Genomic DNA, 24,962 nt, shown 5'->3' with positions numbered 1-24,962 from the left:
AAGATGACTTAAAGGGGTATTGGGATGTCAGATCGGAGCTACACATCTACAATGACATGGTAATGAGAGGTGAGAGAGTAGTACCTCCCTGCATATTGTGGGACAAACATGTTGGGTTAGCGCATGAGGGGCACTTAGGGCGCAGTCTTACAAAAAATAAACTAAGAGCCACATATTGGTTTCCCACAATGGATCGATTGGTAGAGAATGCAGTAAGAGATTGTGTCACGTGTGCCATGAGCGACAAGACGAACATGACACGGAAGGCTCCCTTGTCACCGGTGAGCGTCCCCGTAAAACCTTGGGATGAGCTCGGACTAGACATCTTAGGCCCTATTAATCAAGCGGGAGGCAGGGGACGTTATATTTTTGTATTGGTGGACTACCACTCGCATTGGACAATGATTAAAACTGTGAATCAAATAACAACTCAGGATACAATTGACTTCTTGACGGAAGCATTCATGAGTGAAGGGATTCCCAGCACTATGGTCACAGACAATGGGGTGCAATTCACTTCCGAATGAAGTAGTTCCTCAAGGGATGGGGTGTTCATCATTTCAGAACTGCTTTGTACAATCCCCGTGCCAATGGGCTGGTCGAAACAGCCAATAGGATGATTAAAGAGTGTCTCCAAATGGCATCTGTTTCGGGTGTATAAGGAGAATCAGCACTAAAACAAATGTTATGGTCCTATCATACTACTCCTAATCTAGTCACGGGTGTGTCACCTTTCCAGTCTCTCAAAGGAAGGCATCCTGGGACCAAACTCAACCCTAATTGGATGAAGGGAGGGGAACCGGTTTGTGAGAACGGGGAGGAGGTGGCAGAATGTGTCTGACAGAATCAAGAGAAATACAGAAGATGGTACAATGATAAACACAGTACTGTGAACAGGTCATGGGTGTTTGGGCAATGGGTCAAGGTTAAGCTTCCCGTTCCCACTAGAAGTACGAATAGTAAGTTTTCTAGACCACTGAGAATCATTGATGTTCGTAAAAATGTAGTTAAGTTGGAGGATGGAAGGGTTTGGAGCATGGACCGAATTGTGGACCACCAAGAACCTGCGATACAGCTGAATCTGAACCCTAACAGGGAAGAGGGTGCTTTTGATCCAGGATATGTACAGGACCGTAAAAGGAGTGCCAGGACCATAAAAAGTCCACAATGGCACAAGGACTTCGTGGTCAATCATTAAGGAAGGGAGATATGTTATAATTTTGATCAAATGTATGTCACTTACAGTGCTTATATTGGCATATAAACTGAGCATATTAAGCATTTATATTGTAAGTAAGTTCTGGACAGATAGATGTTATTTTGGGTTATTGTAAGGGTATTAATAAAATGAGTTTACAGCCTTTAGTCATTAGGAACCCCCAAATGGTACACTCCAGTGTCTCCTAAGAATGTAAAGACAATGCATTAACCGCGAGCTTACCTTGGAATGTTCGGTTGAAGGCTTGTGAGGAGAGTGTTGTTGGCAAGTGAAGAGTTTGCTGAATAAAGTCTACATCTTCTTATCTACTTCAGCAGTATTGGTCTTCTATTATAACAGTAAGGTCAGCAGATCAGAGTGAAATGTCTCTTAACGCAGTAATAGTGGTTAACAGAGAAAAGGTTTTGAAGCTCCCTCGGAGATTCGGAATTGCAGTGGGCAGTGGACTATGAGCATTAGTCATATGTTTTTCAGCTCAGCAGTTCCATGCGGACTCCAATGATACAGATATAATTAATTTTGATTAAAAATCAGATTTATTTTTGTAACAACTTCAAAACTAGCAATCTGATTTCGATTGGCCAAGGGAGTGGGTGAGCTCTTCTGTGTTAACCACCATTTGGATTTAACAGATTTATACCAAATTAAAAATAACAAGATCTATTCTGATTCAACCCACCCCTCAAGGAAGGTCTTTACAGCTATTTGTACTACATTGGAAAATACATATTAACAAAGGGATTTTGTTTGTATATCTCAAAACGTATCTCTCCCTATAAATCCCCAAGACAAGCCTTCTCAAAGTCTGAGAGGAGAAGTCTCAGGTGGATGGAACAATTTCCTTACACATTTGTCAATTAAATCCAAGATTATGGGAGACTCAATAAAGTGATTTTCCCTATGGGATAGCAGTCAGGAAAGAGAACAGGAATTGGATCACAAAATATAATTTTTGTGTACAAATCCAGAAATCCATCAAGTGTGAACAAAGGTTTTCCATCTTCTTCCCTCCTCGGCCACTCAACGTCACTAGATAAATTTAGGAATCTAAAAGTGTTTGTTGTTTGTAACTGTGACGTATCTTGGTGACCTTCTAGAAAACACATATTAAGTCGTCTGAATTTAGAATCCACTTAACTCACTGCCAAGGACAGCTGTACATGCAGATGTCTGCTCACAAACATCAATAGATCACTGGCTTTGTCCTATTTTGAGATGGGCTTAGCCTTCCAAACCAGTACCCCAGTGAGGTAAATTGGCATTTATGTTACTGAGAATGCAGATTTGAAACTGCCCCCTTTCTGGGAACACTATGGGGGTGATTCTAACCCCGGCGGTCTTAGACTGCCGGGGCCAGGGTCGGCGGGAGCACCGCCGACAGACCGGCGGTGCCCCGCAGGGCATTCTGACCGCGGCGCTTTGGCCGCGGTCAGTGCAGGAAAACCGGCGGTCTCCCGCCGGTTTTCCGCTGCCCCTTGGAATCCTCCAAGGCGGCGCAGCTTGCTGCGCCGCCGAGGGGATTCCGACCCCCCCTACCGCCATCCAGTTCCCGGCGGTCCGCCCGCCGGGAACCGGATGGCGGTAGGGGGGGTCGCGGGGCCCCTGGGGGCCCCTGCAGTGCCCATGCCACTGGCATGGGCACTGCAGGGGCCCCCGTAAGAGGGCCCCTAAATGTATTTCACTGTCTGCTGCGCAGACAGTGAAATACGCGACGGGTGCAACTGCACCCGTCGCACAGCTTCCACTCCGCCGGCTCGATTCCGAGCCGGCTTCATCGTGGAAGCCTCTTTCCCGCTGGGCTGGCGGGCGGCCTGAAGTCGGCCGCCCGCCAGCCCAGCGGGAATGTCAGAATTACCGCCGCGGTCTTTCGACCGCAGAACGGTAACCTGACGGCGGGACTTTGGCGGGCGGCCTCCGCCGCCCGCCAAGGTCAGGATGAGGGCCTATGTCATCACATCCCATGTGCCAGGCATAGAGTGGCATTTGCTCAGTGATTTTTTTTGTGTACAATATACCTTCAAACCGAACTTCTTCTAGGTATTTCAGTAACCAGAGATGTGTAAAAGGTTTTGGATTGAGAACACAAGTGAGTTGCCCCATGTCTATCCCTCACCCTTACTCCGCAGTAAGTGCAAGCTGCCTCAATCTACCTCTCAATATGCTTGTCTGTTCACCTGATAACAAGGTGTTCAGCCTCTGTGGCCTTTAGTTGATGGCATAGATGCTGGAAACGAGCAGACAGTTCTTCGTGAGTGGGATGGTGGATGGTCTAGGAGGGGGCAGAGATATGAACCTCGACAGATTGTAGTACAGTGCTATCAATCACATCTGGGAGTTGTCTTCATTTTATTATTACCGAGAGCTCTGCCGGTATAGTTGTAATCCCATTGAAGACCATTTATCTCTGCTTCAGAGGTTGATGACATTTCTCAGTTTAGACTATTGTACTTTTTCCAAGAAATTGAATTAGGGGTTCTAATTTTTATTCGGGTCAGAAATGTTCGGAAGCTGTACATCCTGTACTGCAAAATGAAAACAAGAATCGTGGAATCCCCACAATTAAAAAAGCATCCTGTGGAAAACTAGGCAAAATATTCGCACCTGGTTGGCTTTTTCGGAGAGTTCGATGATTTATTTTAAGTTTCTGAAAATGTCCATCCCAGCATGTGATGGTCTTTACAAGCCGGTTACGCAACTACTAAAAGCCGATTGCCACTTTGCCAGTCCTGGCATTTTACCCAATAACGATCTCCATGCTTGCTTGTTAAACTAATACTTGAAATTAGAAACGCAAAACTACAAGTTGAAGAATACAAAGACTTGGCATTTGCCTATGACAAACGCCGGATTGCCCTTCCCAGAAAGCACTGCAAGCAGGACTGAAAACATGAAGTGGATTCAGTGCTCACCTGTACGAATGGGGTCATTTTATAGAAGTTTCCCAGGACTGAATGATGGAACATCTCCAAAGTAGACCCTTTCATCACCAAGTACATATACTACCTTTCAAATGGCCCCATGTCATGTGTGAAACCTACAGTTAGTCTATTTTTTATAAGCAAGCTACACCGGAAAAGATTTGTTTTAAAAAAGGCGCTTGATATATTGTTCATATTCATTTGTTGGCTATGATTTCCCAATAGAGGTATGGTGGCTCTTCCATTAAGCCCTACTAACTAATAGGCCAAGAGTGGCTTGAACAGTGTCAACTGCCATTGGTTAACTTGCCATCTAGGAAATAATGCACTAATTACTAACAACAATAGATCTGGTGGCACAAACGTAAATCTCTTTTGTCGTGGAAGCAGCAGTTCGGAGTCTGTACTAGACTCTTGTCTGAAGAAGACGGGCTATAGAGCAAGACAATGCATTAAAATGTATCCTACAGAGCCTTGTCTGATGGAAAACGGGGCAGATTGGGTGTACTATATGTATGAATATGTATTAGTTGAAATGTGAGGGCTAATATCATCAGCAGGAAAGACTTCTTAACCTAATGTTGGCAAAGTGGTCTCTCATGATGTCAGGTTTATAAATCGCAATATTCACTACGCCTGTAATGGCACAAGCCCAGACTGAATTAAGGTCCACATATTAGTTTTTGTTCAAGGGGTGCAAGGCGGCTCCAAGAGTGGCACCCAGGTGAGCCTCTTAAAAAAAAGACAAAGAGATTGACGTTTAACTTTAAACTGACCATTCAAAGTAGGAAATATTGAAATATTCCTCTAGATGGCTTGATGCTCAGTTTACAAGTTTGTGGAGTAAATTCCTTTAATAAGCCATTCAGTGTTTGGAACGAAAAAGGGTTTGGGTTTGGAGGGAGGGTGGAAACTCTACTTTGCCTGAGCTGTAATTTGACCATTCTAGGGCAGATATATGTTTGTGGAGAATTTGATCCATTTCGAGCAATCCCGGTTGGATTGTGAGTACTATTTGGAGGACATCTATTAATTTAGTAAGCTTGTTTCTGGTTCAATTAATAGTAGGAAAAAGGGAGAACGTTTGACTCAGGTACAAGTTAATCTAGGGCTAGTCCCCAAACTACTGGTCAACAATATTGATCCACGTTTACAAAGCAGATAAGACTGCCTCCTGCATTCAGGTTTTTAACATCTATTTCACAATGAAAGGTCATTGGACAAGTGGCTAGATGCTGACAAAATACCTGATTTCTTAGAGTGCTGTGATGCAACCTCAACTCTGAGGCACAGGATGCCCTCAGGTTATGGGTCTTCCATTCATCTAATAGAGGTCACAGTACCATATCTGATTTACATGGTTTAAAACCCCTTTCTGCTACATTCATTCCTTTGACAGTCAAGTCTTCTGCAATAGGAGTTGCAGAAATCCTTCTCGAGTGCTGCTGAGTGACTGGCTGCACCACTGGTGCAAACCATTCTGAGGAAAGGCTCCCATTCTCCCTTCTACAATATGAAGAACATTTATTGGTATCTCCATCTACCTAGGAATTGAACCTGACAGACTGTTAAAAGATGGTATCAAACACTCATTCCAAGAACAGCTTATCTTCCAAGGATCACCCAAAAAGGGAGAGAACTTGTGTTTTGGTGGGCTCAATGACATACTTGCTGAAAAGGGGTCTCAGTGTTATCGTCCTCATATGGTCTACCCATTAAACACTTTAGTTATCCTCTCTTTGAGACTAGACAGACTGCCTTCCAGGACTTGCATCAAATATGCCAACAGCCATCTTCATGAGCAATACTCAAGGAATTTCTTCGAGAGTTTTAAGTACACCTGTGACCCTTTCCTGCCACCACCCCTCCGCTCTTCCAGATGCAAATAGTGTTCTGTTCGTATTGTGACTCCACTGAGGATCTGACCGCACCGCGATCCTTGCCTGGTCCCCACCGAGACTAAGCAAGATGCTGCTCTGGAAAAGGAAGCCATGAACCTTCTGAAATGTAGTGAATCCTCCTTACTTTATGCAGAGTTTAATCCTTGGGTGGAGGGGATAAAATGCTGTTCTGTCTCACCAGGTTGGAGTAACTGTTCCAGTCCTGCATCGTAAGTTTGTATTCTTGTGGTTTTGATTGTCACCTTCATAAATACAGGACTGAAACTACTACCAGACTGAACCACAGAAAAACAAGACTTGAGGAGAAACCCACAACACACATGGGGCAACATAAGATCTCTTAACATCTTACGCTTACACCATAATGTTTCTGCAATTTTCCTGGACTGTAATATAGAAGCTTGGAACTTGCTTAACATGTTATGCTACAGCTTTCAAGGTGCCCCATGCCATTGCATTGCCTCCTGATACTATTAGCCCTGCACTCACAACACAAATAGTGAAACTACACACAGGAGAAAAACAAGCAGCGTGAGCTCAAAAAGTCAACCCTGAGAAAAGATCCCAAAAATAATAAACCTTGCTAAGCTGCTGCAGAAGTAACAGCTCTGAACCCTAATCAGTATCTTTAGACATGTTATGCTTCTGATGCCATCCTTTCAAAAGAGTTTTTTTTATGTTTAAGTAAATGTCTAACATTTGAGGTGGACCAGCTTCTAAACCCAGGGTATCCAACGTAGGTCTACAAGGACTGGATTTAAGCAGAATTTCATGAAATCCACATAATATAAACATTTACAAACAATGAATCTAAATATCTAAATGGAAATCATTTAGACTTTCAGTGATCATCCTGAATCTTAGGAAAAGATCTTGCACTCCTGGACCAAACATGGACACTGGTTTAAGCGATCCCAATTTCTGCAAAAATAATGGGACAGAGGCACACGAAGATAAGGTGATTTGCTTTGCTTTACACTATGAGCAAAAGTGAGGAAGCTGAGGTATGAGTTCAAGTTTCTTGGTTCTACAACTCCCTCACTGGACCACATGTCCACTTACTCAACCTTGAATGGGGATCCTTCTGTCATCAAGCAGTAGGACAGATGTAGTTAGTAGCACTTCACCTCCTCCCTCCGTGGATACTGGTGCTGTAGTACGACAAATATTCCATTGGATGTGCATTTGATATCCATTCAGACACAGGATGTTCGAAATTACAGGGCACTGGCTCCACTCACACCTCACTCACACAATACCTGCAAGCTACACCGGCATTTACCAATATCTAGCTACTGCTTCATTGAATCGAAATCGACGATTGTAAATACCTAGTGCATGCTTGCGTAGTGCACCCCTAAGAATGGGAGGGCTAGAGTGGAAGGAAACCGTCAAAGGGTCCCACATAAATGACAAAGGCCAATAAGTGAAGGCCACTGTTGCGTTTGTAAAAGGGGTAGTAAAAAATAGGGAAGGCGAAACACAATACCGTTGTTTATAGTTCCAGTGTTAACAGTGTGCGGTTTAGGCTCAGGTTTCCGATCAAATACTGTGCTTGGCTACTTCTTATTAGTTGATACCTGGGATAGCTAAGTCCGTGGTTGTTAATAAAAAATGGAACTGCTGATAAGGAAGAAACTCTCCTCTTGAGGCCCAAAGCAATATATTACTACCAACTATAATACATTCATAACTTTCTTGTCTCGCTGTTAAACTTTTAAGAATAGAGGACGCCTCACAAGCAGAACCCAGTTTGTCTTTTCTTCCTTTGATGGAGCGTATCCATCTGGAGGGGTAGAAGGTCTTGAGAAACCTGATAATCGATGATCAATCAGCAGTATAGATCACTTGCTACTAAGTGACAATGTTAAGGTTTAGTCAATCTCGTGGTTAGCTGTTGGGGCCTAAAATTAAACCTTCAAGCACAGACGAAACTCTCTTACCCTCTCTATGGACATATTAGTAGAATTGCCTACAAAAGCACGGTTTCATGATCACTCTTCTGCCAACTATATTAAATCAAGTGTCTCTGAGTTGTTTAATCTGCAGCGGGCCCCGCTCTAGAACAGCAGCGTGGACGCCGCATGTTGTGAAGCAGAGCCCGGAAGATGCTGGGTGGCCTCTTGGCGTCTCCTTTGGCTGGAGCTCCGCGGATAGAGCTAGTGCGGGTGTTCTGAGGTGTCATTACCTTCTGCCGACCATGTTCCTCAATCTGTTTTTCCAGGTGCTTTTGAATAGCCATACCCAGCACCTCCACCTCCATGGATGCCCCATACACCTCCCAAGTCATGCCCTTCTCATCCCAGCTCACCTCCCTCACTGGTTCAGACTGCTCTCCCTTGGCTCCCTTCACACGCACCTCCGGGTATGATGTCCTGGGAGACTTTCCCAATGGAGTCATGGGCCCGGTGGCAACAGACCGAGTTTCCACTGAAATATATACTTGCATCTCTGCGTCTCTCATGGAGAGTGTCTGCCCTGGTTTTGCACTTCTGGATGGTGATCCCTGAACACCTAAACCCGATTGAAAAGTGAAAGACGAGGATCCATCTGGTGGGATTATGGGACTGACAGCCATATGTACACAGTGCACAAGCATGTCAACTTGAACCCCAACGTCTTGCTGAGGAGGAGTGATTTCAAATGAGATCCCTTTGGAAAGTGTGTCCACATTCCTCTCTCTGCACTGATCTGCATAGGAGTTTTTTCGAGGTGAAGGTCCTGGGAGTATCCCATCTGTCGAGAATAGAAATGAGGAAGTTTCACCAGGTGGGATGATGGGACTGACAGCTGCAGATTTGCACTCCACTCTGGTGCCAGCCTGAGTGCTGACATTTTGCTGAGGAGAAGTAACATCTTTTGCGGAGGTCTGTGAAAGAGTGTCTATGGACCTAGTCTGTCTGCCAGATCCCTTCGGAGAAGAGGGCTGGATTTCTTTCCCTGTCTGGAAAGTGAATGAGGAAGAGCCATCATGTGGGATTATAGGACTGATGGCCACAGATTTACATTCAACCCTGGTATCAGACTGTGTCCCCACATCTTGCTGCTCTACTGGGAGATCAAACAAACATGTTTTTGATAGAACACCTTCAGTGCTATTCTTCATATCCATAGTTTGGTCCATTTTCAGTGGCTTCTCTGAAGACTGAGACCCCTGTTTCTTCTTTTCAGCTTGAAATGTGAATGCTGTGGACCCATCATATACTATTATGGGACTTACTGCCACAGATTTATATTCCACTCTTTTGTTAGTGTGAGTGCTTTCATCCTGTTGAAGAGGGGTGACTCCAGATAAACACATTTTTGAAAAGGTGTCTTCAGTCATTGCATTTTCAGCTCCTGTCTGGTCTTTAAGGTAGCCTTTCTGGGAAGGGCACCCCTGGTTCTCCATGACCGTGTGAAAACTAAATGATGAAGACCCATCTGGTGGAATGATAGGGCTTATTGCCACAGTCTTACACTCCGCTTTAATGCCGAGTGTAGTTCCTTCATCCTCCTGGGGAGGTGTGAGCTCAAATGAGTAGGTCTTTGTGAAGGTCTCTACTGTCCGGGTGACTTCAGCTTTAGTATGCTCTTTTATTGTGCTTTTAGAAGCAATAGAAGGCTGTACTATCTTGTTTTCCTGATAAGTAAAGGATGACTCTCCATCGGGCAGTATGATCGGGCTCAAAGCTACAGATTTAAACTCCACTCTAGCTTCAGCTTGAGTCGCAGTGTTTTGTTGGGGAGGTGCGCGCTCGAAAGAGCAAAAGTTTGAAGGAGTATCCATAGTTCTAATCTCAATACCTCCTACCTGGCCTTTACAGGACAAGCTTGGCATGGATGGTTGAGTGTTTTTTTCACTCTGAAATGTGAAAGATGAGCCATCCGATGGGAATACTATGGGACTGATGGCCACAGATTTGCACTCCACCCTGTTATCAGCCTGAGCCCCAAAGTCTTGCTGAGGAGGCATGAGTTCGAATGAGGATGTCTTCGGGAGCGTATCAAGAGTCCTCACCCCATTGCCTCTAGTGTGGTCTTCACACGATGAGCTCTTTGGTGAGGTACACTCCTGCTTCTCCTTGACTTCTTGGAATTGGAAGGATGAAGAGCCAACTGGGAGGATGAAGGGACTGACAGCCACAGATTTACACTCTACTCTGGTGTCGGCCTGCGTGCTGACGTCTTGCTGAGGAGGCGTAATTTCACATGAGTATGTCTTTGAGAGAGTATCCCCGAATCTAGGTTCTTTACCAACAATCTGCTCTTTTGCAGCTGAAGACCACAAGTTTGCCTTGTCTGTCTGGAAACTGAATGATGAAGACCCACCGGGTGGAACGATTGGACTGTTGGCCACTGATTTGCAGTCTGCTCTGATGCCTGCCTGAGTCCCAACTTCTTGCTGAGGGACAACAAGGTCAATTGAACCTCTTTTCGAGATGGTGTCTACAGTCCTAGCCACTTTCTTTCCAGGGGGGCCCTTTGGCGAACCTTTTGGAGAGGAAGGTGCTCGTTTTCCTACATGAAAGGTGAAGGTAGAGGATCCTCCTTGTAGGACTATAGGACTAACTGCCACAGATTTATAATCCACTCTGGCACCAGCCTGAGTGCCTACGTTGTGTTGAGGATGGTTCAACACTGTTGAGCAAGTCTTTGAGAGAATAGCTGGATCTTTGTTCTCATTTTCTTCCCTGTTGGAATTGATTGCTGATGTGGTAGCCCAATTGTTTGTTGTATCTTGATTCAAGTCAGAATGTATGGTTGATGGGCAAGGGTGGGCCATGCTTTGTTTCTCTTCCTGACTACAAGTGTTTGTAATTTTTGTCGACTTTGTTTTTTGCTTTGAAGTAATTTCTAGGGTATCAGAACCACCTGGAGGATCACTGGAACGTTTACCCACCCCTAAAATGAAAGAGACAGAAGTTGAGGTTGTTGATGAATCCAATGAAGACTTGCTGACCCCTTGGCCAAGATTTACTGTAGCCCCTAGTGCATCTGAAGATTGATCCCTTTTAGTGTTGATATCTGTTGCCAAAGAAACTTGTGGGTCTTTGGATCTTAATTGGGTTTCATCTGCTTGTTGGTTCTTGGAACATTGCTCAATCTGCGTTGCAGGGCATAAAGAGGACAATGGACCTGTTTCTAGGAAAACAGGCTCCTTCTGAATGCTCTCATTGCTAGATGTTGTTGAGCACTCCTGCAAAGCAGAGTCCTTTGAAGTTTCCTTAATGTGTTCACCCATCAAAGAAACACTGTCCGAGGTTTCTCTGATAAGAGCAGCTGCAGTAGTAGAACTCACCTCGCGGATGCGATCAGACTGTTCTCCTGTCCTACTCAGGTTTTGCTTCTTAGCATCGTCCAGGATGAGGTTACCTGACTTTTGTAATGGCTCCCTTCCAGGCCCGGTTTCACCAGGAAGTGTGATAGTAGAGGTGCTGGTGTCAGGCGAGGCCTCAGAAGGTTCCTTTTTCATCTCTGTGGCTTTCTCATCAATGTTACAGTCTTGGGTTCCAACACTTGTTTCAGTATTCATTTCAGCACTGAGTTCGCCTGGGATACATGTCCTCATTTTAAGATCCTCTGAAGCATGGTTTGCATTACTGGCAGACCTGCCGTCACATCCAGGGCTACGAGTGCTCAATGTTATGTCCTCTGATGCACCAGAGTCCTTGCTGATTACGTCTGGGGGCAGGGGCTGCAAGCTCTGAGAATCCTTAAAGCTGCTCATCTCTGCTCAAAGCTTCTTCCATAATTCCAAAACTGAGGCTTCTAACAGAAAGACGACAAAAACGGAAATCAGACTTCACATGCTCTTTTTGAAGTAGCACAGCAGTTAAATATTATTTTTAAATAATGTTTATCACATGTCAAAGCAATAAATGGAAACTCTGACTCCAAGCGCGCAGGAAAAGATAACAAGACATAAACAGCAACATACAGCGAAATTTCATAGTGGCAGCACATATATAAAGCAGTTGATCTGTGACGAGTTCTTCCACAGTCCTACTAACGTTTACAGACCCCAGTCCGATGAGAAACCTATCAAAATTCCCACAGGAAAACCTTCCTCAGTGCATAAGTGTTCACACCCTTTGAGTAGAGTGCATTTGCAGACTCTGGGCAAAATGCTTATACTCAAAATGAGCAAGTGAAAGGAAATATTTCGCTTAGAGGGATAACATTATGAAGAAGAGGTGCCACATTAATCTGAGATTTTTGTTTATATAATTTTACTACTGGTGTACTCTGAACTGGGGCAAAAGGCAGTTTGTGCATCCAGCTTCTTGTTAAGAGGTTAGACTGCTGCACGTTAGGTGTTGATTGTTGTAATTCGCATTGTGGTTTATGAGGGTCGGCTGTGGTGAACTCTTTAAAAATGGAGGCTGGTTCTTAAAGCTACGTTGGAAACAAATAAATTAGTTATTTTGCTATGGATTACTACAGAATAGGAGAGTATGGGAAAAAAGTCGAAAAGTGGTGAGGCCGAGTTTCAGATTTTTGTGAATTGTTAAATCTAGTTTGTCTGAGTAGGGCAGTCGAGAATGAAAGTAGTAACATATCGACACATCGTAAGGATTGAAATGTGGCTTAAAGTTATAGATTGGAAATGGGGTCTATGAAGTGAGGGAGTGAATAGACTAAATGCAGGTTATCCAAGAAATTGGTGTAAACCTCTGGCAGCCTGTATCACAGAAAAGACACAGTGCTGTGACTGGGGTTATCTGAACTCTAAAAATCTAATTGCCACAACACACTGGAGAGCAGTGACCAAGCAGGTTGTAGGTCAATATTTTGTTCCAAAAATATCGTGCTACCATAACATGATGAGAAAAATATCGCGTACCAAAGCCGTGAGATGATAAGTGCATACACATAAGTTTGATTTAATACTATAAACACCACATCTAAATACATTATTAAAGATATATACGATCCATATAAGTATGTTGACAGCTAAGCAAAATAAAAAAATATACGTACTGAGATATACAAACACCCTGTCGATGGATTTCTCGTGATATTATGCTCGCACAATATTTTGAAACCAGTTTTTAGTAGAAACACCCCCAAAATAGGATCATTTCAATATTTCAATGGCATCGATACACCTGATAAAGTATTGTGACGGAACCAATTCAGTGACGCAACACACAATGGTGAGTTTGAAGATACTGCAGAGTTTGGTGCTGAATGATAATACTGTAACTTAACAAGTAGTGTCATACAGCACAGAGATTTACAGTGACAAAGGTCAACCCTTGTCTTGTGAGATGGTATGTTTTTTTCTCCTTCATAACCATCCATTTGTCCAACCAAGCATATTTTAATGTGACACAGGTATTCTCCACATGATGGCACTACAATCACATAAACTCAATTCTTCAAAGACAGGCCTTTTAAACTTTCCTCACCGTTATCACTTTCCATCATCTTCCATCCTGACATTCAGTTACATGGATAGAGTATACAAATATGAAATATCCTTCAATAATACTGTAGCTAGATTGTCGATATTGCAGTATCTTGACTTAAAGTATAAGCAGATAATTATTGGTTTTACTATTTTAAAATCTAGATTATGTATTTTGAACACATAAATCCAGAGGTTGAAGTGAAACTAATAAGGTGTGCATTGTCATACTTTTTATTAATGCAAACTGTTCCTAAGCATTTCACCAAAAAAGTGTCAGTCTTCCCATATGCAGCAAGCAATGACAGGTTTTGCAAGAGCAAAAAACGTCTTTCAGACACACTTTGCTAATGCTGTGCCTTACCGGGGTGTTTGCTGCGTTCTTATCCTAAAGCCCGGGCAACTGAGGAGTTCGTGCTGGGCAACATCCTGTTCGAAAGACAGTCTGAGCCTGAAAGACAACGCTACCATCTTTCCCCACTATTGCTCTGAATCACCTTCGATTTTCTCCCAAAATGAGGACTTCCCTTTCTGGAAATATGACTGCCTGTGTCATATGTATATTCAATGCAAGCTTCTAGAAAGCCCTGTGTCATTGGTAACACCTTACTCGAGGTTTCTTCTTTTGCAAAATGCACCTTAAATTACGGACCTTGTAAAGATTGTATTTTATAGCATAGCTGTTGGTAAGCCTATTCGCATGCCCATGGATCCTCCTATACACTGTGACCACACCCCAACTGTCATTGTCCTCACGACAACCTCACCTGTGTTCAAGTCATAGTTCCCATACTTTTCATGTTGTACACCCAGTGCTTAATTTGAGCCAGTGGTTTCCAATGGTCGGCATCTGCACTTCTGACAGTCTGGCACATGGTGGTGCTGTTTGTCTTATTTGGAGATGAGCACAGCAACAGTTGTTTATTAATTAAAAATACGTTAAAATGACAAATTCCTGCAGCCCAAAGCATTCCTATGCTGTTAGGGGGCTGAAATTGTCTGAACTGTCACAAATGTAGGAGTGTGATGGTTAGTAGTTATGCTGATACTCTCATTGGCAGCAATGGCAAGGGCAATGGGTTGTGCAAGCTGCAGCGTCCTCCTGACGAGCTGCAGTGCCATCCCGACAAGGGTCTGGCATTTTATTTTTTGTTTTTAACAAATTAAGCACTACTTACACAGCTGTATACCATTTATATACTTACCTTCAACAAATTATGGTACTTTACATACTGGCTTTGATATCTTTAAAGGACATTTAAAACGTAATATTTTGCTAGAATACGACACTTTTCCTCTACCAAAAGAACAAGCTACTTACCTTCAGTAACGCTTTTTCTGGTGGATACAATAGCTACCTGTGGATTCCTCACCTTATGAATTCATCCTTGCGCCAGCATCCGACGGGAAGTTCTCTTCCTAGCTCTCCACGTCAACGAGGACGTCACAATTGCACGGCTCCACGCGACTCCGTCTGACGTCACTGTGCCAATAAGAGGTCCTCGTCGGCGTGCTGATGTCAGTTTCACCATTTTTTACGAGCCTTTGAGGCGAACAGGTGCGAACCGACTTCCACAATAAATCCAATAAATACATACACACATAAAACCCTCATGATGCAACATAATAAAAAAGCATCATTTATATATACAGGAAAAAATATCTATATACACATATATCTATACAACCACAAATCCTAGTGCAATCAGACAGGCAACGGGGAGGCGGGCGGGACTGTGAGGGATCCACAGGTAGCTATTGTATCCACCAGAAAAAGCATTACCGAAGGTAAGTAACTTGTTCTTCTGATGGATACAAACTCCCTGTGGATTCCTCAACTTATGAATAGAGTCCCAAAGCAGTACTGCACTTGGAGTTGGGTGCCCGTCTGATAACACCAAGAACTCCTGTAAAACAGATCACCCATAATGGCCATCCCTTCGAACCTCACCATCCAAGCAGTAATGCTTAGTGAAAGTGTGGAGGGACGTCCAATTTGCCGCATAACAAATGTCCACTACCGGGACTCCCCTTGCCAGGGCTGAAGTGGCCGACTTAGCCCTGGTGGAGTGAGCCCTGATTTCCTCAGGAGGAACTTTCTTTGCCAGTGAGTAGCAAACCTTTATACAAAGAATGACCCACCTGGAGATTGTTCTTTTATGGACTGCTCTGCCCTTCCGCTGACCAACATACCCCACAAACAGCTGATCCTCTAGGCGAAAGTCTTTCGTCCTCTCAATATAAAAACTGAGAGCCCTTCTAAGGTCCAATCAATGGAGTCTCTCTTCCTCTTTAGAGGGGTGGGGAGGAGGGTAGAAAGTGGGAAGGGTAATAGTCTGTCCCATATGAAAAGGAGTGACAGCTTTTGGCAAGAAAGCCACCCTGGTTTTCAGTACCACTTAATCAGGAAAAAAAAAGGTAAAGGGGGGCTTTACAGAAAGGGCTTGAAGCTCCCCAATCCTCCTAGCAGAGGTTATAGCAATAAGGAATACCGTCTTAAGAACCAAATACTTTAAAGGACATGAATGCATGGGCTCGAACGGTGAACCCATCAGAAATGTTAACACAAGATTTAAATTCCACTGAGGCATGTGAAAAGGCGTGGGGGGAAACTTATTAAGCAAGCCCTTAATAAACCTATTTACAATCGGAGATTTGAATAAAGAGGGCTGATCCGGGAGACAAAGAAAAGCCGATAGAGCAGCCAAATAACCTTTCATTGTAGCTACTGAACAGCCTTTCTTTGCTAAATCAAGAGCAAATAACAAAACATCGGAAAGGAGGGCTTTCAAGGGATCTTTCTGCTTCTCTCCACACCAACTAACAAATGTACCCCACCTATTGGCATAAATAGATTTAGTGGAGTGTCGCCTGGACGATAGAATAACATCCACTACATCCGGTGGGAGAGAAAAATAACTCAGATTGCCCCGTTCAATCTCCAGGCATGAAGGTGCAGGCTCTGGAGGTGGGGGGTGTAGAACCTGCCCCTGCGACTGCGAGAGGAGGTCTGCCCTGAGCAGGAAACGGAGCAGAGGGCACTTTGAGAGTTGTAGAAGGTCTGTGTACCACACCCTTCTCGGCCAATCCGGTGCAACCAAGATGACTTGGGTCCTGTCTTGGCGAATCTTCCTCAGGACCCGAGGAATCAAGGGTATGGGGGGTATGCGTAAAGCAACTGGCCGCCCCAGGGTATTTGAAACGCGCCCCCCAACGCTCCTTGCAACGGATACTGGAGACTGCAGAACGACGGGCAGTGTGCATTCTCCAGAGTGGTGAATAGATCTACCTGCGGAGACCCCCACATCTCGAAGATGTACCAGACTAGATCTGGATGGAGACGCCACTCGTGATCAGCCAAGAAGCGCCGACTGAGACTGTCTGCACGTACGTTCAGAACCCCGGCCAAATGATTTGCTATCAAGCAAATCTGATGGTCCTGAAACCATGACCAGAGCCGCAGAGCCTCTCTGCAGAGAAGGTACGACCCTACTCCTTCCTGCTTGTTTATGTACCACATCGCTGTAGTGTTGTCCATGAGGACTTGAACTGACTGACCGCGAAGGGGAGGGAGGAAAGCCTTGAGAGCCAGACGTATCGCCCACAGTTCCAACAGATTGATAGGAAACATCTGTTCCACCGGAGACCAATGACCCTTGATCTCCAGATTCCCCAGAGGAGCACGCCACCCTAGAGTGGAGGCATCCGTAACAACTGTGGCCACTGGAGGTGGTAGTGAGAACGGCCTTCCTAGGGAAAGGTTGCCGTCCACTGCCCACCACTGGAGATCTGCTGCAGTGTCCCTGGAGATCCTTATTGAATCCTCGAGATTCCCTTTGTGCTGAAACCACTGCCTTACTCCTCATATGCCAGTGCGCATGAGTGACCAACAGAATGAAAGAAGCAAACAGACCATGCAGACGTAAGACCTTGAGGACCAGAACAACCGCTCCATTTCGAAACATTGGAATCAGCGCCTGAATGTCCCGAATCCGCTGAGGCGGAGGGTAGGCCCAATACAATGTTGTATCCAGTACTGCCCCTATGAACAGGAGGCATTGAGAGGGCTCCAAGTGAGACTTGGGCACGTTTACCGAAAACCCCAGATCGAACAACAACTGGGTTGTCACCTGCAGGTGATGCAGCACCAACTCTAGAGACTTGGCTTTGATCAACCAATCGTCCAGGTAAGGGAATACCGCTATTCCTTTCCACCTGAGATGTGCTGCAACCACCAACATCACCTTTGTGAAGACTCGAGGTGCTGAAGTAAGCCCAAATGGAAGGACAGCAAACTAGTAGTGTTGCGACCCCACCACAAACCGGAGATACTTTCTGTGCGACTTGAGAATAGGGATGTGAAAGTACGCATCCTGCAAGTCGACAGACACCATCCAATCCTCATTGTTCAACGCCAAAAGTACCTGTGCCAGAGTCTGCATTTTAAATTTCTCCTGCTTGAGAAACCAATTAAAAATCTTCAGATCTAGGATAGGCCTCAGACGACTGTCCTTCTTGGGGTTCAGGAAATATCTTGAATAACAACCCTGACCTCTTTCCTGCTCCGGAACCAATTCTATCGCACCCTTTGATAGTATGGTCAGAACCTCCTGTTGCTACAACAGTAGATGGTCCTCTGAACAAAACGAGGAACGGGGGGTAAGGGAGGAGGGAACTCCAAAAAGGGGAGAGCCTATCCTTTTTCCACAATATTCAACACCCAGGAGTTTGCTGTTATCAACTCCCACTTGCGGAGAAAAGGACAAAGCCTTCCCCCAACAGGAGAAGCATGTTCGATAAAGTGGGGAAAACTAGGCCTGCCTTCCTTGCTGTTGTCCACCCACCAGAGGAAGAGGATGACAAAGAAGGGTGTTACTGGACTGCCCCTCTAGCCCTCCCACGCCCTCTAAAGGGTCGATGAGATGGATTGGCAGGCTGTTGGGCCGAGTACTGGGACATCCGAAAAACCGCCCCACGATCAAACCCTCTGAATCTGCAAAAATACCTATACGGAGCAGCAGGGGTAGCTTGTAAACCTAAGGATTTTGCAGTCGCTCAGCTCTCCTTAAAATATTCAAGGGCAGAGTCAGCTTTCTCTCCAAACAGCCATTCACCATCGAAGGGTAAGTCAAGTAAGGTGGTCTGTACATCCGAGGAGAATCGGAAGACCTCAGCCATGCATGCCTCCTTGTAGCAACAGAAGTCCCCATCGCCCTAGCAACTGAGTCTGTGGTATCAAGGCCAGACTGTATAATCTGCTGCGCCGCAGCCTGTTCATCCGAAAAGAGTGTTCCAAAAGACTTCTGTGCCTCCTGTGGCAGATCCCCGACCATAGCCTTGGCTGAATCCATGAGGGCATGGACTTACCTGCCCAGCACACAGGTAGCGTTCACAGCCTTAAGCGCCATGCTGCAAGACGAAAAGATCTTTTTTGAAGACTGCTCCATTCGTTTGGACTCCCTATCAGACGGGGCCACAGGGAACGAACCAGGAGCAGACTTTGTGGAGCAAGACGCTTGAACCACTAAACTCTCTGGGGTTGGGTGACGTGAGAGGAAACCAGGATCCTCGGGTGCCCCCCTATGTCTCCTTGCCACTGCTCTATTAACTGCTGGAGATGAAACTGGTTTCCTCCACAAGTCCATAATAGGCTCCAACAATGCCTCGTTGAATGGCAGCAAAGGATCAGCTGAGGATGTAGAGGGATGTAGCACCTCATTCAGCAGATTTGTCTTTACCTCTGCTGCAGATAAAGGCAGGTCTAAATAGTCCGCTACCTTTCTAATGACCGAGTGGAATGACGCTGCCTCCTCCGTAAACTCCCCCGGAGATGAAATGTCCTATTCTGGGGAAGTATCCAGTCCTCTGGCCGACCCCAATCCTTGGAATTCCTCCGAAGGCTCCATAAGCTCACCCTCTTCCAATTGTCGGTATTCTTCTTCTTCAAGAAGACGCAAGGCCTTTCTCCTAGATCTCAAGTGGGATTCTAACCTCGGAGTCGACATCGACTCCATCGACGCCGAATCCAGACCAGGCACAGAAGAAGTTGCATGGATCCGAGCATCATTCAGACCCGGTGCCGACACAGACTCCAACGGCGCCTCCTTCGGAGTCGGCTGGTATGCAGGTAACAGAGCCGGCTGGCCAGGGGATGGCAACAGCGCCACAGATCTAGATGGGGACGCCATATCTCGAGGAGACATCATCGTCGTCGACCCGGCACCCTCAACCGGGCAAAACGGCATAAACGGCTTAATCTGATATGGAGCTGGGGAGCCCAATGAAAAAGCAAAGGGCCCCGTGGGACCCGCCGGTGTACCAGCAGGGGCCATAGCCTGGAAAACAGCATACATGGCATTTAAAAATGCCGCCGGATCCGCTCCCGGAGCCGGGAAGGCAGGATAACGCTGTTCTTGATCCTGCTGCTGCACATCAGGCTCTTGTGGCCCCGGAGAAAACTGAGAGCTATGAGGAGCCACCTCATAGACTGACGGCGTCAGAGATACTTCTGGGCTCTGGGGCTACGGAGTCACAGTAGGGCTCACCCCCCAATTACTTCAACGTCGAGTTGATGGAGACCTCGACCTCGATCGGCTCCATGTCGATCGGCGCAGTGAACCATGACGGCGCCGAGAGTCATGCCGACGCCTCTTCTTATGCCTCCTAGAAGAGGCGTGAGATGAAGCCCTCTTGTAGCCCTTCTTATTAGCCTTCGCTAAGAAAAGCTTGGCCTCTCTTTCCTTAAGTGCCTTAGGATTCATACTCTGGCACAAACCACACCCCTCAACATCGTGCTCAGAGCTAAGACACCAAAGGCAGTTCTCATGCGGATCTGTGACCGACATCCTACCGCCACATTCACTACAAGGCTTGAAACCCGATTTTCTCGGGGGAGACATTGTAACAACCAAAGATACACACTGTCCAAAGAGCCAGGAAAAAAACGTTGGCGTCGAAGGCACGGAAAACAGGAAACTGACGTCAGCACGCCGATGAGGACCTCTTATTGGCACAGTGACATCAGACAGAGTCGCGTGGAGCCTTGCAATTGTGACGTCCTCGTCGACGTGGAGAGCTAGGAAGAGAACTTTCCGTCGAATGCTGGCGCAAGGATGAATTCATAAGGTGAGGAATCCACAGGTAGTTTGTATCCATTAGTAATATTGTTTTTCTCTTCAGTCCTACTGTGCAATTGGAATCCTTCATCACTACCACTGCTACTGCAGCTTGGAACCAAGTACTGAACATATGTAAATTCTGACCGTTCTGCCTTGTCTGCATTGCCACGCATGGATTACTTCTCTTGTTCTCAGCAAACCAGATTAACAGTCCGCTCAAGGTCCTCCTTAACTTCTGTCCCACTTAAACATGGCTGTAAAACTTGCCACCCAAAACCCTTTACGGGTCTACAGCCCTTTAGAATCCATGCTACTGATGGGTAATACTTGAAGGGAGGAATAACCCAGCTCTATACCACACTCACTCTGAACGCCCGATCTTCTAGGCTCACTCCCAAGAAGGGTTGAGGATGGGTGGTTTACTCCTGATTAAGTGGATTGGCAGGAGGTCTGCATGGCCCTTCGCGAGTTAGTAATATCATCTTGCCTACAAATGATCCAACTCCACTTCCGCCATGTCACAGATCTTACACCCTACTGCACACTGGAGGACAGGCTGAGTGACAACTCTAGCATGCCCATGATGTTACCAGAATGAAGCTGATTTCTAGCATATGACGTGGAAGTATTCGCAGACTGTCTCCTTCTGGGAGGGGATCGTACTACCCTATCCTACATACTGAAACGCCAAATCGCCCTAAAACCAAAGTGTGCCCTGTTGGGTGTCCTGGAAGTCACAGGTGACACAGGGAAGGGGAGGGGTGTAGACAATGGAGGGTATGGCCACCCTGGCAACAAAGAAGAGAACATCTGTGGGTGGAATCGCCCACACCTACCCTTCACTGGAATTCTAGGGAAAAGGAGTAGACTGGTGCGTACAACAGGACCTGCCTATTTATGCGAAGAGGGGCATTCCAAACATTCTAAAATATCATGTAAATGGTGGAAATACTATGGACTAGACTTTGTATCATGATATGTACTTTGATGCTTTGTATTATGATATTTACAACGTTGTATCGTGCATCGCCTGAGGTGCCTTGATTCCTGGGATATCTGTTCTTTGTGCCATTTAAGTTGGTACAAAACCTAATAAAATTTGACTATCCAAAAAAACCCTTTGTTATCTCTCAAAAGTACTACCTCTTCCTATCACTAACACGCCAGCTGGCTGTCAGCCCAAAACTGAGCCTCAGATATCAAGGGCAGGGGCAGGCAGGTGAAATGGGAGGGGGAGGAATGGAATAAATTACATTAAAAAAAACACAAAAAAACTTACTGTTCAGCTCTGCCGCCACCGTTCTCTCCTGCCGCCTCGCTGGCCCTCCATTCTTGTTATGGTGTCCCAGCACTGGCTGGGACACCAGAAGAGACTGCCCAACAGTCTGGGTGCTGCTTACATGCTAATCGTAGCATATAAGCAGCATCAGGATGGTCTGAGTGGCAGTGACTGCCACTCACACACAACCCTGAGGCCTGTGCAGTCTTTCCAGTCCAGCTGTGTACACAGCACAGCTGAAGAAACCTAAGTGTGCATGTGTGTTTGGACAGCCGTCTTAGGCCGTCCAAACACACATGCCCACTTAGGCCCATATTTATACTTTTTTAGCGCTGCATTTACGCAATTTTTTTTAATGCAAATTCGGTGCAAAACTAACTCCATATTTATACTTTGGCGCTAGACCTGTCTAGCGCCAAATATATGGAGTTAAAGTCATTTTTTGGATGTAGAAACCTACTTTGGGTCAATGAAATGCAAAGTAGGCGTTCCCGTGCAAAAAAATGACTCTATGGCCTTAGCACCATATTTATCCACCCGTGCCAAAATCACGCATGGGAGGGAGGAGGGGTCAAAAAATGGTACAAAGCTTGCTTTGCATAATTTTTTAACGCCTGGGTCAGGGCAGGTGTTAGGGGACCTGTGGGCCTATTTCCATGGTGGAACACCATGGAATACGCCCAGAGGTGTCCTCCCCAGGCCCCAGGGACACCCACACTAGAGGGACAGCAAAGGATGATGGACCCCATCCCAGGTAAGTATAGGTAAGTACAGGTAAGTAGTTCTGTTTTTCTTAAAGTGCCATTGGGGGCCCTGAAATGGGCCCCCCTAAATGACACTGGGTGCAATGGCCATGTCCAGGGGACCCTGGTCCCCGGTGCTGGCCATTGGGATGGAGGGCATGACTCCTGTCTTTTCTAAGACAGGAGTCATGTGGTATGGATGTTTTTGAGTCAGAAAATGACTCTAGGCAGGATAGAGTAATTTGTTTTTAACTCTAACCTGCCTAACGTCATTTTTTGGTGCAAAACTCCCTTCTTCAATACTGCCAGCCCCACCCGATTAACGCCATTTTTTTTACACTAGCCTACCCTTTGCACTGGCTTGCACCATTCCATAAATATGGTGCCCGGCTGGTGCACAGAAATGTGCTAAACGTTTTGGTGCAAAACTGAGTTAGTGAAGTTTTGCACCAAAAAGTATAAATCAGGGCCAGTGCACACAATTCCTCATCCCACCTCATGTGCCCCAACCCCGCCCCTCCCTGCACCTGCTGGCTGAGCCAACAGCAGAATAATAAAATAATATACAAATATTGTTTTATTTTTCTGCTGCTGGCTCTTAGCAAGTTGGGCGATGCTCCTCCACCACTGCGAAGGAGCCACCCTTGCTCTTACATAGTAGGAACAATCATCTTTAAAGGTTACTGCATAATTACCTTTCTTCTGCCCTTGCCCTTTATAACCTACGATCTGCCAACTAGAATCTTGTGGTCTAACCCAAACCACGAGAACCACTAAGATTTTGGTCCTTCCATCTACTTGACCCACTCCACTGGAACTCTATTCTTGCAATCATCCGAGTCACTGCCTCCATCAACATGTGCAAACCTAAATTAAAGAAACCTTTCCTGTCACAGGCAGGCACGATTCTGACCTCTCACAGAACTTGTAATGCAATTATGAAGATCTCAGTTAATTTGCTTTCGTGTTTATGTCTACATATTGTTTGCACAATAGTTGAAGATTTCAGTGATTTTGTATTCTTGAACAGATCTGTTTATCTCTGTGCTGCTCATATTTATATACCGTGTGCCTGTCCAATCATGTATCATATACTCTAATCCGGGGTTTCTGGTAACGATTCCCTGGTCAAGATATTATGCACCAATACTGTTCTATTTTAAAAAATAGGTGTGTTCGAAACATAATGGTACTACAAATACAAACCACTAATGTTAGAAATGGGGTTTTTGGATGGCAGTCAGGTTACCCCCTGTCCAAGCAAAAGCCCTCACTCTAGTCAGGGTAAGTCACACACAATCCAAGATTATCCTGTGCCCACCCTCTGGTAGCTTGGCATGAGCAGTCAGGCTTAACTTAGAAGGCAATGTGTAAAGTATTTGTGCAATAAATCATACAATACCACCATATAGCACCACAAAAATACACCACACAGTGTTTAGAAAAATATATAATATTTATCAGGATACTTGTAGGTCAAAAAGAATAAAGTTGCAATGGAAAATCGTAGAAATATCACAGGACAGTGATATAAAGTGTCTTAAGTCTTTAGAATATAAACAAAGTCTCTTTTAAGCACAAGTACCTGGTTGGGAGTGGAAAAATCTCCTCAGAGGGCCACCAGAGAAGAGGTGCGTGGAAAAAGGGTGTGTGCGTCGATTTCTCCCCAGCACACACGGACTTGCGTCGTTATTTTCCACGTGGGGAAGTCGGCGTCGTTTTCCGGCGCTCGGACAGTCTCTTTCTGTGGATCGCGGGGATTACCAGATGTCCCGGGTCTGTGCGTGGATTGTCCTGCTTGTTCTCCGGCTGCGCGTCGGTCTGCGGGGCTGCGCGCCGAAATTACGATCTCACGGCAGGCGTCGCGTCGATTTCTCCTCTGGATGTCGATCTGCTGGGCTGCGTGTTGAAATTACGATCTCACGGCAGGCGTCGCGTCGATTTCTCCTCTCGAGGTCGGGCGGCGTTGTCCTTGCGAGGCCGTGCGTCGGATTTTCGAGCGTCCCAAGAGCGTTGCGTCGATCAGTGTCGGTGTGCGCCGTTTTTCTCGCCGCGAAACCAGCTGTGCGTTGAAATTTTCAGCGCACGGAGCGTCCAAATAAAAGAGAGAAGTCTTTTTGGTCCTGAGACTTCAGGGAACAGGAGGCAAGCTCTATCCAAGCCCTTGGAGAGCACTTTTCACAGCCAGACAAGAGTTCAGCAAGGCAGCAGGGCAACAGCAAGGCAGCAGTCCTTTGTAGAAAGCAGACAGGTGAGTCCTTTGAGCAGCCAGGCAGTTCTTCTTGGCAGGATGTAGTTTCTGGTTCAGGTTCCTTCTCCAGCAAGTGTCTGATGAGGTAGGGCAGAGGCCCTGTTTTATACCCAAATGTGCCTTTGAAGTGGGGGAGACTT

At 45.7% G+C, this 24,962-nt stretch overlaps 1 protein-coding gene across 1 annotated transcript in view; it reads right to left on the bottom strand.

The window, feature by feature from the left end:
• Positions 1-3,154: 3,154 nt before the first annotated feature.
• The window catches only part of GPRIN1 (G protein regulated inducer of neurite outgrowth 1), a 132,744-nt gene continuing 110,936 nt past the window's right edge, over positions 3,155-24,962 (bottom strand). Inside the window, exon 2 of the mRNA XM_069244563.1 lies at positions 3,155-11,789. Coding sequence (XP_069100664.1) covers positions 8,077-11,748 — 3,672 coding nt within the window. The 5' untranslated portion in view covers positions 11,749-11,789 and the 3' untranslated portion in view covers positions 3,155-8,076. The remainder of the gene's footprint in view (positions 11,790-24,962) is intronic.

This window comes from Pleurodeles waltl, chromosome 7 (genome assembly GCF_031143425.1).
Source record: "Pleurodeles waltl isolate 20211129_DDA chromosome 7, aPleWal1.hap1.20221129, whole genome shotgun sequence".
In the NCBI taxonomy this organism is placed as follows: domain Eukaryota; kingdom Metazoa; phylum Chordata; class Amphibia; order Caudata; family Salamandridae; genus Pleurodeles; species Pleurodeles waltl.
The sequence above is the reverse complement of the archived record's forward strand: the minus strand, read 5'-3'. Positions and strand labels throughout refer to the sequence as shown.